Source organism: Nothobranchius furzeri, chromosome 13 (genome assembly GCF_043380555.1).
Source record: "Nothobranchius furzeri strain GRZ-AD chromosome 13, NfurGRZ-RIMD1, whole genome shotgun sequence".
NCBI classification, from domain to species: domain Eukaryota; kingdom Metazoa; phylum Chordata; class Actinopteri; order Cyprinodontiformes; family Nothobranchiidae; genus Nothobranchius; species Nothobranchius furzeri.
In genome coordinates this window covers 64,501,492-64,516,874 of record NC_091753.1, presented here as the reverse complement: position 1 = coordinate 64,516,874, position 15,383 = coordinate 64,501,492, and the positions used below count along the sequence as shown (strand labels likewise).

At 46.3% G+C, this 15,383-nt stretch overlaps 1 protein-coding gene across 7 annotated transcripts in view; it reads right to left on the bottom strand.

Annotated features, from left to right (window-relative positions):
• The window catches only part of LOC107397032 (centrosomal protein of 164 kDa), a 60,858-nt gene that overhangs the window by 7,334 nt on the left and 38,141 nt on the right, over positions 1–15,383 (bottom strand). For 6 of the 7 annotated variants that reach the window (XM_054736132.2, XM_054736131.2, XM_054736133.2 and 3 more), the window contains 2 exons: positions 9,456–9,651; positions 1,565–1,687 (listed from right to left, as the gene is read on the bottom strand). In XM_054736132.2, the coding sequence (XP_054592107.2) occupies positions 1,565–1,687; positions 9,456–9,651 (319 nt within the window). The remainder of the gene's footprint in view (positions 1–1,564; positions 1,688–9,455; positions 9,652–15,383) is intronic. The other variant, XM_054736134.2, reaches the window with a different exon arrangement.

Here is a 15,383-nt window from a genome sequence, read left to right as displayed (position 1 = left end):
AGAGGGTGAAGCCGCTAACACACACACACACACACACACACACACACACACACACACACACACACACACACACACACACACACACACACACACACACACACACAGGCTCACAACATTGTGACATCATAATATACCAGCTAACGTCAATAGTGATGGCAAATTTTAATTCAAATGCAGTGCACACTGACAGTTTTAGGCAGAATATTTAAATTTGAACTAAGGTGCACAACATTATTTATATAGGTTATCAGCAAAAAAATGTTGATTTGGGGGTGACTTGCTCTTTAACGAGTTCCCACAAGTTATTAATGCGTTATTACTAAGATAATTAATGCGTTCCCATGAGACACTTAATGCGGGGCCATGACTTGAATAAATGCGCAAGGGGTGTGTTCCAGAGATCGGCTTTCCTGAAAGGATCTCCTCTTAAAAGCCCCCAAATCGTTCACTTTTAGCTAATATTAGGTTTTATGGTAACTGATATTTCTTCTAAAGAATAATAACGTTGTTTTATGTAATTAATCAAATCCAATAACGCAGTGGATGCGTCTTTTTCTTTTAGCACCGTGGACAGATGGCGATTGTAAATAAAGTGTGTATGCTCTCTTGTTGTTTGTAGTGACTGGCTTACTTTCATATGTTTTTGAATGACTTACTGGTGTATTAATTGTGTCACGTGCGACTGCGCGTCTGCACAAAGGTCAGACGTACCTGTTCCAACAGAGCACCGGCTACTTCCGGACCCCATCTGCATTTGGTGACGTAAATGGCCTGTATTTGATTTAGCGCCTTCTAGAGCCCTGGAGCCCCCCAAGGGCCTTTACAACACAATCAGTCATTCACACATTCACGCCCTGGTGGTGATAAACTACATTGTAGCCACAGCGGCCCTGGGGCGCACGGACAGAGGCGAGTCTGCGGTACACAAGCGTCACCGGTCCCTCCGACCACCACCAGCAGGCAAGGTGGATTAAGTGTCTTGCCCAAGGACACAACGACAGTGTCAGACTGAGCAGGGCTTGAACCTGCAACCTTCCGATGACGGGGGGAGCACTGAACTCCTGTGCCACTGTCGCCCCACGTAGATGTGAAACCCAGCTATTCGCTTCAGGCTCGAATAAAAGACATAAATCACTAGAGAGAATATGAATGGACATGAACGATCATGTGTTAGTTATATATGTTTTGGGTGTCGACACTTTGAAAATGTTACTGAGGCTGTGTGCAGGATGCAGCTGCCTAGGGCAACCGCACGATGCTGTCACGCTCTGCGTCCTCGCTCAAAAGAATCCCCGCTATGCAGAGAGTCCATATTAATAATATAATATAGGTAGACACTGGATCTTTTTTGGGGTTCCCTCTAGGTTGAGGGCTTCAGGGGAGCCCGACAACCTGTCAGGAGAACCAGGTTCCCTTTAGCTCCCCTGTAATTTGAACCTTGTATCCGAGTCCAGAGTGGGATCGGGCGTTACATCCCGAGTCTGAAAGCAAGTGAACGGGACAGATTTCCAATCACATGATCAGATTAGGACATCCCTAGTTTAAATATTAAAGCCTTTCTGACCTCCTTCGCATATTTCTCTCTGATGCTGTTCATCTCCCTGCTGTGGTCCTCCTTCAGCTGCTCCAGCTTCCTCTCATGATCACACTGCACCTCCTGTCGTACCTTCTGCAGCACATCGCCCAGCTGGGCAGCCAGAGACCAAGAAACGGATAAATGGGTTTCAGTTTCAGGCTACCAGTCTCAGCTCATATTTAAAGAGTTAATAATGACGTGTGTGTGTGTGTGTGTGTCTACTAGGGGCTGCATGACTTATTTTTTTTAAGTCGACAGTCAAGTAATGAAAGTCTAGTCGACATTAGCTAGTCAGTGATGATGTCTTACACCTGAAGCTGCTAAAACTGACGATGGGTAACTGGTGCATTTTTTCCGACGCACGTCGGGAGGCGACATGTTGTGCCACAGCATCGCTTTTTGATGCCCGCGGTAAAACAGATTTCACCGAATTGCGATCTTTACCCTCTTGCTATTTAACCTTACCCTCACCCCCACGCTAACCTTGACCCAGTATGTCAGTCTAAATTTTCCGTTAAGCGTGTTTGAGAGGGACGATGAAATGCGAAACAAACCTTTGCAGGTGCAAGCTGGCTAAGGTTAGGATGGGGGTGAGGGGAAGGTTAAATAGCAAGAGGGTAAAGGTCACAATTCGGTCAAATGTCCGCTTTACCGTGGGGGTCAGATACGGACGCTCTGGCACAGCGCGTTGCCTCCCAACGCTCAGGGGCACCCTATGCATTGGAAACAAACGCTTGGTCACACCGCGTCATTTTTCGATGCTTCGGGTGTGAGAATATGTTGAATAAACGCAGTACAGACAGGACAGCTTTAGGACACCTGACAGGCTTTATTGACAACCCTTATTGCAAATGGTGACAACAATCAGCTTCAAAAACATTCTTGAATGCAGAGCATAAAAGAGAACAAGCAGGCTTATTGCTGCCAGTCAGTAACATTAATCACGTAACTCTTGTGTAACATGTAAAATTAAGTGCGCAAAACAAAAACTCCTAAAAAAATAAGTCCACAAAAAAACATAAACGTTTACCCGCTGCCGACAGTCTGTTTGGTCACTTGTTTTCGATCCTGGTTTACATGCAAGAAAATTAGTGCATCCACATGATCCGGATGAAGGCTCGCCCGCTGTCGGGTGATCGTATTCTAGGCAAGTGAAAAAATTCTCTCGCTTGGGGTGCTGGTAGCTGGAACAGCCAAATAGCTTTTGCTTAGCTTTGCCAAACGGGGAAATCTATCCTGGTTGCGGGACCACCACTAGAGCGGATTGTCTATGGTGGCAATGTGTGGTGTTGAAAAATAATCCCGGATTTCTTCAGCTGCAGTGGAGCAGTGAGTTGATCTCCTGCACTTTGATAATGCGGTCCAAAAAGTAGCACAAAGTCTTCCTCGAGCCTGGCTTTTGTCCCAGTCATCGGCTCACTTTGAGCTTCAGTTGTGTCTTCGGCCTGTGCTTCACCTGAGATGATAAGTTTAAAGCTACCTATGCTGCATGCATTTGAGTAATATGAGCGTATTCAAGTTCAGTGGACCTACTTGTTGCTACAGGCGGCTCTCCGTTTTGTAGCAGGACATCCAGGTGTCTCTGGGCTTCCTCTCTTTTATTCTGCGGGATGAACTAAAGATGTCTGAAGCGAGGGTCTAACATGCACGCAACTATCGGGATAGATTCTGTCAGATCCTCAGACCTCAGTTTGAAGCGCGTTTCCAGCTGTTGTCGGACCGTGCTTTTGAAAGTGCGTACAGCTGCCAGGTCAGACTCTTCAACACACAGAGTGCTGCTGATCATGTTGAAAATCAGAGGATAAATGAAAGAGAGCCCAACATGCAACTCGCCACACATTATTTCAGCAGCCTTTGCCAGAGGGTGCAGCACAGGAATCAGCTGTTCCACAAGCTCCCACTGGGAGGCTCTCATGGCAAGTGACTTCTGGACTCTTGACTTTGTGACCGCTTCATCTGCAAGCACGGACTGGACCGCGATCCTCTGCTCGAACAGCCGCTGGAGCATGACAACAGTGGAATTCCACCGAACAGGACAGTCAGTCTGGAGTATGTTGGATTTTACGCCAAGCTGTTCCTGACGCTTCTTCAGAGCGCAAGATGCAAGTGAAGAGTGGCGAAAGTGGCTGACAACTCTTCTTGCTGCGTCGACAGCTTTTCACAACCTCGGGTAAAACGAATCCAGCTTTAATTGCCAGCTACAGTGTGTGCCCGGTGCAGCCCAGATCATATGGAAACATCTCGCATAGCTCCATGGCTAGATTCATGTTACTGGCATTATCGTGGTCTGTGCAAAACACCTGCATTCCCCATTCACTGATTATTTTAGACAGCCGATCAGTAATGTGTACAGCTGTGTGCCTCTCTGGCATCACAGCGGTACAGAGCACCTGGGCCTTCAGCTGCCATGAATCAGTAATGTAGTGAGCAGTTACAGTAATATACGGCTCCATGGTGGAAGATGTCCACAGATCAGTTGTTGGCGTAATACTCTGGCCTTTCATTTCTTCACCAATATTTCCACGCAGGTTATCATACCAGTGTGCAATGGTGTTCCACAGTGTGTTGTAGGATGGGACATTGTAACCAGGTTCGATTAAATTCAGTAGGTCTCTGAAGCTGTCTCCGTGGGCAGCAGCTAATGGTCAGATGTCTTCCACGATAAAAATCACCGCAAATTGGTGATTTGCTGCCGCCGTCTTTCTCTTACAGCTGGACGTTTGGTGAAAGCGCTGACTGACTGCTGAACAGATGACTTGGGTTGTCCCTCAGCTGGCATTAGCGGATGCCTTTTCAAATGCATGTGCATAGTAGGGCTGTCGCGGTAACCGCAAGAAGAAAATATCGCGATATTAAGAAACCCACCGCGCTGCAGGACGTGCCACCGCCATTACCGCACTTGATTAAATCTCGCGACAGCGCATGCTGAGAGGTAAAGTCCGCGCTGATCGAGGAGACAGTACACATGGAAGATGGAGAGAGCGGTGTCAGTGCGTCAGCTGCAGCCCAGCCAGAGACCTTGGAGCAGGCAGTGCTGCCACCAGCGGCAAAGAAAAAAACCCTTGGAGACGTGCTGAAGTCACGGACAAGGACGTCTTCTGTAACCGTCCCGAAGAGAGTTAGAGCCGAGCTGGAGCTCACTCGCTACCTGCAGGAGGAACCCATTGACCCTAATGAAAACCCTCTGACATGGTGGCGCAACAAACATGGGAGATTTCCATTGCTCTCCAAAGTCGGACGTAAGTACATGTGTATTTGCGCAACAAGCGCACCATCCGAGAGGGTTCTTGTGTCGCTGGAAATGTTGTCACCCCTCTCAGATCCTCTCTCAAACCGCATAAAGTTAACATGCTGGTTTTCCTTGCGCGTAACAAGGACATGACCGAGTTATGTTATTCTTGTGTGTGAAAGTGAAATGACAGTGCCTAGGACATCTCATTTTGTATACTTTATTTTAAATTACAAAACAAAAAGGGCACTTTTTTTATTTCTGTTATATGTTGCAGCCAAATTTGCATTTCAAAGTTAAACCTCCTGAATGTTGTTTTTAAGTTCAGTCAGAAAATGTCGTTACTGCCCTTCGATCTGCATTCAATAAAGTGTTAAAAATGGCCATGCATTTTTTCTAACATTTTTTAAATATGTAAGCACAATGTTTCAAAGGAAATATTGCCATGAGTTTAGTAATCAACAAACAAATGTGCTAAGTACATAAATAAAAACGGGGGTGCATAGACTCACCGCAGGGGGAATTCCTCAACGCGACAGCCCTAGTGCATGGAACTTGTACTTTTGTCGTATTTTAGAACGGACTTGCCGATTTTACATGTTACAGAACTAGAAGATTCATCTTTAGTGAAGTACTTCCACACAACTGAAACATTTCTGCTAGTTTGCTGTAATGACCCACCCGGCTCGTCACCTGCTGTCTTTTCTGAGGACTCCATTTTGTCGGTCACTATCACGTGACAGCGACTAGTCTATGAAAGGCATAAAAAGTCCCTACAGAGCAGTGATGTCGACTAGTTGATACAACCCCTAGTGTCTACTAGGGATGTCTTGTTGTGATATCGATATCAGAAATAGGTCTGATATCAGCCCAAAAACACTCTATTCGATTATATCAGACTGCATCAAAAATCTCCGACATAAGCAGTCCCTTCAGCTTTATATTTCATTCTAGCAATTCTATCCAGCAGCTCCCAGACTCAGCATGCAAATCCCAAATGATCAGAACAGTGCGCGTTGGCGAAGTATCACGAAACAAGCGCAATGCTGGCCAAGTAGCAGTATTTTTTGTTAAAGTTTGTGGCTCAGTGCAACATTTGCCATGCACAAGTTTCTCCTAAGAACTGGGAAAGTTTAATACGTCCAACCTCACTGCGTGTTTGAAGCAGCATCACAAAATGCGTTCCCTCAGCATGTGAGCTAGCCATATTTTTTAGGTAATTTAGCTCATTTTTATCCAGTTGTATTTACTTGTTTTATCTTGTTCTTTTACGAACACTCTTTACTCTTATCGCCTGCTTTTATTTGTTTTCTCTCTATTTTTGTCAGCCATTGTATGGGTCAATGATGGGTTTTTTGTGCAGCACTTTGGTTCGCCACAGATAATTAAAGATGATGATGATGATGATGTGATGATGATGATGATGGATGATGAAAACACTGCATGAGGATTTTTGCAGTGTGTGAAATTGAAACTTAAGGTACTCAACTTGTAGTAGTTGATCAATGGACGATATTGGTTTTTTCCTTTGTCCCTGCACTCATTTGCTGACAGTAAAACTTAACTGAAGTAACCTTGATTTTGAACATAAAAAATATATCTTTTTGTTTATTTGTTCACCTAAAATGTTTTTCAGAGTCTTTTAATCTTATTATTAATTATTTAATTAATTTGTTATATATTATGTTTAAGGTTTACATCTATGCAACCTGCAGTTTTTAGCTGTAATCAAAAATGGCGCCTGGCAATGGCGCAAACATCATTTTTTTGAAAGAAAGGATTTTAGCGCTTCTACTTGTGGTTTTAAAGACGTTCAAGTCATTTAGACCAGAGGAAAGAGCTGCAGCCAACTCCGCTTCAGTCGCCATGTTTATGACAAACTCAGCATTGTGGTGTGTGACGTACGCTACTCAGAGCTGATTGGCTCGGTTAGAATTCTCAGGGGGTGGGGTTATTTGAATGGGAGAGTTCCCAGACTCTTTCTCTGTGCAGAATTAAACAGGAGTCTGGCAGGCAAGGCTAGCGGCTTTGCAGTATTGCATGGACATCACAGGCAGTTCCGCTGGATTAGGAGACTGGGGTGGTGGTCCCCTTATTTAAAAAGGGGGACCGCAGAGTATGTTCGAACTACAGGGGAACCACACTTCTGAGCCTCCCTGGTAAGCTCTTTTCAGGGGTTTTCGAGAGAAGGACCCATCGGATTGATGAACCTCTTATTCAGGAGGAACAATGTGGTTTTCGTCCTGGCTGTGGGACACTGGACCAGCTCTGTACACTTAGGGGGATCTTGGAGGGTGTGTGGACGTTCGCCCAACCAATCTATGTGTTTTATGGATTTGGAGAAGGCGTTCAAAAGCATGCCCCGGGGGGGCCCTGTGGGGGTTTTTCCGGGAGTATGGGGTACCAGGCCCTTTGATAAGGGCTGTTAGGTCCCTGTATGACCATTGTCAGAGCTTGGTCCGCATTGCCGGCAGTAAGTTGAGCTCGTTTCCGGTGAGAGTTGGACTCCTCCAAGGCTGTCCTTTGTCACCAATTCTGTTCATAACTTTTACGGACAGGATTTCTAGGAGCAGCCAAGGTGCTGAGGGAATCTGTTTTGTTGGCCTAATGATTAGGTCTCTGCTTTTTGCAGATGATGTGGTCCTGTTGGCTTCATCGGACAGTGATCTCCAGCTTTCGCTGGAGCAGTTCACAGCCGAGTGTGAAGCAGCTGGGATGAGAATCAGCTCCTCTAAATCCGAGACCATGGTCTTGATTAGGAAAAGGAGAATGCCTTCTCCGGGTCAGGAATGAGGTCCTGCCCCAAATGGAGGAGTTTAGTATCTCGGGGTCTTGTTCACAAGTGAGGGAAAACTGGAGCGTGAGATCGATTGGTGGATTGGTGCTGCGTCTGCAGTGATGCGGACGTTGTATCGGTCTGTTGTGGTGAAGAGAGAGCTGAGTCAGACGGCGAAGCTCTCGATCGACCGGTCGCTCTACGTTCCTACCCTCACCTATGGTCACGAGCTGTGGGTAGTGACCGAAAGAACGAGATCGCGGATATACGTGGCCAAAATTTGTTTTCTCCGCAGGTTGGCTGGGCCCTCCTTTGGAAATCAGGTTTGAAGCTCGGTCATCCGGGAGGGGCTCGAAGTAGATCCGCATTTGGGTGGGACGCCTCACTGGTGAGGTTTACCGGAACTGTTCAACTGGGAGGAGACCCAAGGGAAGACCCAGCACACTCTGGAGGGATTATGTCTCTCAGCTGGCCAGGGAACACTTCGGGATTTCCCCCGAAAGAGCTGGCCCAAGTAGCAGGGGAGAGGGAAGTCTGGGGGTCTCGGCTTTGGCTGCTGCCCCCGCGACACTACTCTGGATAAGTGGTTGAAAATGGATGGATGGATGGATGGAAGGAAGGAGCCGCCATCTTCATTGTTTATGAGAGACTGACCACTTCTCCTCCAGCTTCACTGGCTGCCAGTCAACTTCAGGGTTCATTTCAAGATCCTGGTTCTGGTCTATAGGGCCTTACATGGACAAGCACCATCTTACATTGGTGATCTTCTTAGTCCCTACACCCCCAGCAGGTCCCTGAGGTCCAGTGATCAAAGCCTACTAGTTGTGCAGCACCAGGCTAAAGGTCAAAGGTGACAGATCATTTGCTGCTGTGGCCCCCAGCATCATTTTAAATATATTTTTAATCATTTTCTAAATTCTTTTTTATATTTTTTGTTTTTGTGAAGCACCTCGTCATTTTTATCTTGAGAGGCGCAATAGAAATGATCTCTTCTTCTTCTTCTTCTTCTTCTTCTTCTTCTTCTTCTTCTTCTTCTTCTTCTTCTTCTTCTTCTTCTTCTTCTTCTTCTTCTTCTTCTTCTTCTTCTTCTTCTTCTAATTCTTCTTCTTCTTCTTCTTCTTCTTCTTCTTCTTCTTCTTCTTCTTCTTCTTCTTCTTCTTCTTCTTCTTCTTCTTCTTCTTCTTCTTCTTCTTCTTCGACCAGTCAGAACTTGGTCCGCATTGCCAGCAGTAAGTCGGGCTTGTTGCTGGTGGGATTTGGACTAGGCCAAGGCTGCCCTTTGTGACTGATTCTGTTCATAACCTTTATGGACAGGATTTCTAGGTGCAGCTAAGGTGTTGAGGGGATCTATTTTGGTGGTCTGACGATCTCTGCTTTCTGCAGATGATGTGGTCCTGTTGGCTTCATCGGAACGTGATCTCCAACTTTTGTTGGAGTGGTTTGCAGCCGAGTGTGAAGCAGCTGGGATAAGATCAGCTCCTCTAACTCCGAGACCATGGTCTTGTTTCGGAAAAGGGTAGAATGCCTTCTCTGGGTCAGGCATAAGGTCCTGCCCCAAGTGGAGAAGTTGAAGTATCTCTTGGCCTTGTTCACGAGGGAGGGAAACCTGGAGCGCGAGATCGATTGGTGGATTGGTGCTGCGTCTGCAGTGATGCAGGCGTTGTACCAGTCGATCTACGTTCCTACCCTCACCTATGGTCACAAGCTTTCGGTAGTGACCGAAAGAACGAGATTGCCTATACAATCCCTGTTATTCTTGATAGATTTATTCTCAGTTTGTGAGAAATATAAATTTGCAAAAACCCTCCAGGCACAAGATAAAATTGAAAGTAAAAAGTCAAACAGCTTTTTAGCATAATTAGCCTCCTCCTCACCTCCTGTTTCAGACAGCTCAGTTTCTCCTCCTGCTCCCTCAGAAGTCTCCTCCTCTCAGCCTGCAGCTCCTCCTCTGAGTCTGCCCTCAAACGTTCCAGATCCTGCTTCATCTGTGCCTCCAGCCTGCCGTGTGCTGCAGCTCGTTCCTCCTCCTGAGTGATCCGTAGCTCCTTTATCATCACCTCAATCTCATCCCTGAATGTGTGAAACAGACAAACATCAGCGGGGAGGTTTCAGGAGCTCAAGCTGAAATAGGGTTAACTCAGGGGTCGGCAACCTGTTCCCATCAAAGAGCCATTATTACCCGTTTCCCACAGTAAAGAAAACACTGGGAGCCACAGCAGCCGCGGCGTTGTGGGCGGGGCCTACCCTCAGACAGCAGAGAGCGGCTTTAACCAATCACAACAGGTGACAGCAGCCGGTACCGGTCGCTCGTGTACGTCAAAGTTATCTTTCATAAGACGATTATCAATAGAACGATTTATATAAAGTGGATCCAGAAGTTGTAGCCCGTCTCTGCCGACAATATTTAGATATTTTTCACCCTGTTGGTGGTTTTACTGAGCAGGTGCCACTTTTGTCATACGTTTCTTTTTAAAACATGTTTAGACTGTTCAGAATACAAATCCAGGCTCTGTCACGTTTGATTGTTGTAATTAAACTTTGTAGGTGGGGAAGGTCAGAAAAGGATCCGATCATCTTGTTTTTCCCTCATTTACAGCGACGGAGATAACGGCGCAGTGCGCCTGGCTCTGGTGTTAATCAAGTTTAATTTTATCTCTTTGCAACAATTTTTACAAGAAAACAGAAAGTCAAAAGCAGGGCTCGTGTTGTGTTGACCGGATAGTTCCCGTATTTGACCGTTTATTTTGACGGAGAAAGAATAGAAAGAATTACCCCGACGCATGCAGACGAACTGACATTTTGTTCTACGCAAATGTAGCTAAATCACTCAAGAAAAGATTCCCATCTGAACATCTGAGCTGGACACTGCTCAGCACAGCTCGCTGTCAGCGTGTACTACATAAGGTCCACAGCGAGCTGAAGATGTGGAGAGGGGCTTGGAGCGCATCGCAGAACCAGAGCGCATGCAGGAAGATTCCTCCGACTGAAGCGAGTGTTTTCCAAACCCTGTCCCTCAGAGAGACTTGTCACTTAGAAAATGTTCCTGATTATGAAACTTTGACTGAATAGCGCTTGTTCCTGTCTCCAATGTGGCGACACATCCAGGAGCCGTCTGAGGAGAATCCCAGAATCTCACATTGTCTTCAGCTCAGACAGCGCCTATGATTACGCACAAGCGTGATGCATCAACCCGGTCTCACAGTAAGACCGGGACGGGCCTGTTGAGGTTTACGCAGACAATCTTTACATTTAGAATTAGCATACAGATATAAAATTTATGCAGTAAAATATAAAGCATTTTTTCTAAATATCCAGTCATTATTTTACAAGCACAGAGAGCCGCATCAGATGGATGGAAGAGCCGCATGCGGCTCCAGAGCCGCGGGTTGCCGACCCCTGGGTTAACTTATACAAATGGCTTTTCAGCACAAAAAATGGTTTTACTCTAACTGCTTAACTTGGCTCTTTTACTGAAAAGGGTTGATTACCTTCTTTTTTGCTGCTGTTTTGACTACTTATAACAATCACTCTCACTCTCGTTTAGGAGATGGATTGCTAATTTGGAAGAACACAATTAAGCACAAGACCTTCGAATAAATGATCACACTCTCTTGGCACAAAAGAGCTTCCATACAAACACTCCCTGACAAATAAAGACACGTAACACAAACCACTTGAGTTCTCCCACGTATGTTTATATTATTATTTGAAACTTGAATGACGCGACGTTCATACAAGGCATAACCTCTGAAAATTAATCCCCTAAATGTCCATCTACAGCGCCACTGTCATGCGCTTCTGAAGTCTCTGACTGGTGCACAATGCACACACCCGAACGCAATCAAAAAGCCCCATAAAAAAGATGGCAACAATGCAGGCGCTAGCAAAAATGAAAAGAATAAGTGGTATACCACAAAAAGAAAAAAAAGGCTTGATCTCATCAGGTTCAGCAGCTAATAACCCGGTCCATCCTCCGATCTGACCCCGCCAATCCACAGTCAGGCAGGTGATGTGGGGTGCGTCCTCTCACTCAACAGGAGAGCGCTGGTCGCCAAGCACGCTCCAGTGTGTGATCGTCTAGTATTTCTCTTGAGCTTAAAGCCTTAAGTTTATTTAATTTGAACGATCACTCACACTGACTGACATGGCTCCGGTAGGTGGTAGACTTATCTGTTAAAAATGCAGGCTGCACCACACCCAGATGCACTCAGACGGGCTTTTTCTCTCTTCTTCCTCACACCTGACGCAGCCCTCTCTTATTAGCTCGGGGTGTGGTCAACAACACAAACACACTGATAAATAAATGAGCAAACCCGACTCACGCAATTACATTCAGTGGAAAAGAAAACAAACAGTTACACAGTTTTACAATCCTACCCTGATGATTGACCATATTCTCATATTCTCTGTACAACAAACATAAAGTCTTTTCTTTTATTCCGGTCTGATGTGGCAATGCCACATACTCCCGCAGGCCTCTTCAGAGCTCACCGCTGTTGGCAGTGTCTCTTTTTCTCTGTTATCGGCAGGCAGCAGAGGACGGTGTTGGTAAATGATAAATGACCGCACTTGTATAGCTCCTCTCAAAGTAAGGACTCCAAAGCGCTTTTTCACAAAAAACACAACATAAACACACCAGCATAAGTGGGCTCAACAAGGAGAGCGCGGGCAGCAAAGGGCGGCACCATCCTCTGGTGCCCGCGGGCATGGCCATTTTTTCCTATGTGCAAGATGTGTGCAACCTATGCAGTTGCATAGGGCCTCCAAGCCAATAGGGGGCCCCAAAGCTGCTGTACTTAACTCTTCTACTGCAGTTGTGTTGGACTGGGGGGAAATAGGGTACTATTTACCCAGGACCCACTGCAGGGAGGGGCTCTGAGACAGCCTTGAATAAAATGTTTGATTGTGTTTCTTTTTCCTCGACTTACTGAATGTCTTAATAAACTTCCCTTTACCTGGATGAAGATGGTAAGAAAAAGAATATTGCCTTAAAAATATAAAGTGAATTCTCTCTGAGGCATCTATCACCCCTTAAAACTGTGCTAAGTGGTTTAGTCCACACCTGCTGCCTGGGCTGCACCCCTAATGAGGCACTGATATCGCTGACAGTCAGAGCTGGAGGCAGGAAGTCATGTCTTCCCCAAGAAAAGGAAATCTGGCTTCCAGAAAAGAAGGAGAAGGAGAAACCTGTTAACTGAACAGAGGCAAGTATTGAGCAGGTCTTACAAGGAGAGAGGTGAGCAGCACTGCAGAAGTAAGAAGTGAACCTACTCAGTATTGGTGTTTACATGATCATAGAGCACAATATTCTGTGACTCTTAAAAAAACTGCAAAAATGCTTAAAAATGCTGGCAGGCAGGGGCTTTCTGTTCAGATAATAGCTGCAAGTGAATGAGTTTTCTACCCAAATTTAAAATTTTGTCTGTTGACAAATTTCGCAGCATTAGATCTGTGGGAAAAAACAATTTTTAACCAGCCCAGTCCTTCTCCTGACCTGGCTGTACTCATTTAGCTTTAGCTTAGCATAAAACACAGTAAGTGAATGGATCCAACTAGTGTTGTGAGTAAAAACGTCCTTAAAATGACTCAGTAGTGATACCAGTTCTGCTTGTTGACCTAAATATTCAGACTGACCGCCAGTGAAAATAATTAGGAACATAAAGGAATTACAGGTGCCGTTTTAGACTCGGGACTAAATGAACCCTGAAGTTGAAGCTGGAGGAGAAGCGGGGTGATGTGGGTGTGTTTGGAGGACTTGGTCAGAAGCCGAGCACAGGCGTTCTGAACCACCTGTAGACGGTTCAGGGAGGTTCTGCTCAGACACGTGAAAAGAGAGTTACAGTAGTCTAAGCGTGAGGAGATGAAGGTGTGGAGAACTGTCTCAAGTTCAGAGCGGGACAGAATGGGACTCAGCTTAGCAACGTTCCTGAGATGGAAGAAGGAAGAGCCAACAAGAGAACTGACATGAGAATCCAGGGTGAGAGCTGGGTCAAAGGTCACGCCAAGGTTCCTGACAGAAGGTTTGGTGTGAGAAGCAAGCTGACCAAGAGAGTCTCTGACTTTGGGAACCAGCTTGTCTGGGGCACAGATGAGGATCTCAGTCTTATCTTGGTCTTGAGACTTGCAAAACAATGACTTGGTCCCATCTCTGGTTCCTCTGCTTCCCGGCTGATGATTGTAAGGAATGTGTTTATACACATCTTCAACCTTTCCCTCTCTCTGTCTGTAGTCCCAGCCTGCTTCAAAATGGCCACCATTGTCCCTGTACCCAAATCCTCCACCATCTCCACATTGAATGACTGGCGACCTGTAGCCCTGACCCCCATCGTGAGCAAATGCTTCGAGAAGTTGGTCAGGGACTTCATCTGCTCTGCACTGCCCGATTCACTGGACCCTCTACAGTTTGCATACCGCCACAACAGGTCCACTGATGACGCCATAGCCCTGACACTTCATGTTGCCCTGTCACACCTGGAGAAGAGGGACACATATGTGAGAATGCTGTTTGTAGATTACAGCTCAGCATTCAACACCATCGTTCCCTCGAAGCTGGACAGGAAACTGCAGGATCTAGGACTGAGCAGCTCCCTCTGCAGCTGGATCCTTAACTTTCTGTCTGACAGACGCCAGGTGGTCAGAATGGGCGGCACCACCTCATCCCCCGTCACACTGAACACTGGTGCTCCGCAGGGGTGTGCGCTGAGCCCTCTCCTGTACTCACTCTACACGTACGACTGCACGGCCACGAGAAACTCCAACATCATTGTGAAGTATGCGGACGACACCACAGTGGTAGGTCTCATCACCAACAACGATGAGACGGCCTACAGGGAGGAGATCAGCGCCCTGAGCCACTGGTGTCAGGACAACCGTCTCACCCTCAACGTCACAAAGACAAAGGAGATGATAGTGGACTTCCGGAGGAGCAGAGGAATACACCCCCCCATCACCATCAACGGCGACGCTGTGGAGAGGGTGAGCAGCTTCCGTTTCCTTGGAGTTCATCTGGCTGAGGATCTTACGTGGTCAGTGCACACGAACAATACAGTGAAGAAGGCACAGCAGCGCCTCTTCTTTCTCAGAAGACTGAAAAGATTTGGCATGAGCCGCCGCATCCTCAGGACCTTCTATCGCTGTGCCATTGAGAGCATCCTCACTGGATGCATCTCCACCTGGTATGGCAACAGCACCGCTTACAACCACAAAGCTCTCCAGAGAGTAGTGCGGTGTGCTGAAAGGATTACTGGAGGTGAGCTTCCCTCCCTCCAGGACATCTATAAGAAGCGGTGCCTGAGGAAAGCGGGGAGGATCATCAAGGACTCAAGTCACCCCAGCCATAAACTGTTCAGACTACTTCCATCAGGAAGGAGGTTCTGCAGCATCCGGTCCAGAACCAGCAGACTGAGAGACAGCTTTTTCCATCAGGCCATCAGACTGCTGAACACTTCGCAGACACCTCACCCTCACTACTGAAACTCCAACATTACACGCTCCATACTGTACATTAATGCCTCTGCTTTGCACATACCAGCCTCTGTATATATTATATCTCTTATCTTATTGTTTACTTTATTCATTTGTATACTTAGATTAGCCATTTTTATATTTTACTTGTTTTTACATTACTGTATTTTTGCATAAATCTGTTGCTGTGAAGCTCGCACACAAGAATTTCACTCACATGTACTGTACCAGTGTACCTGCACATGTGACGTGACAATAAAAGTGATTTGATTTGATGATTAGGTCACCTTTAAATGCTGGTGGTGCTTGAACTCTACTGGTAACATGAGACGGAGTCT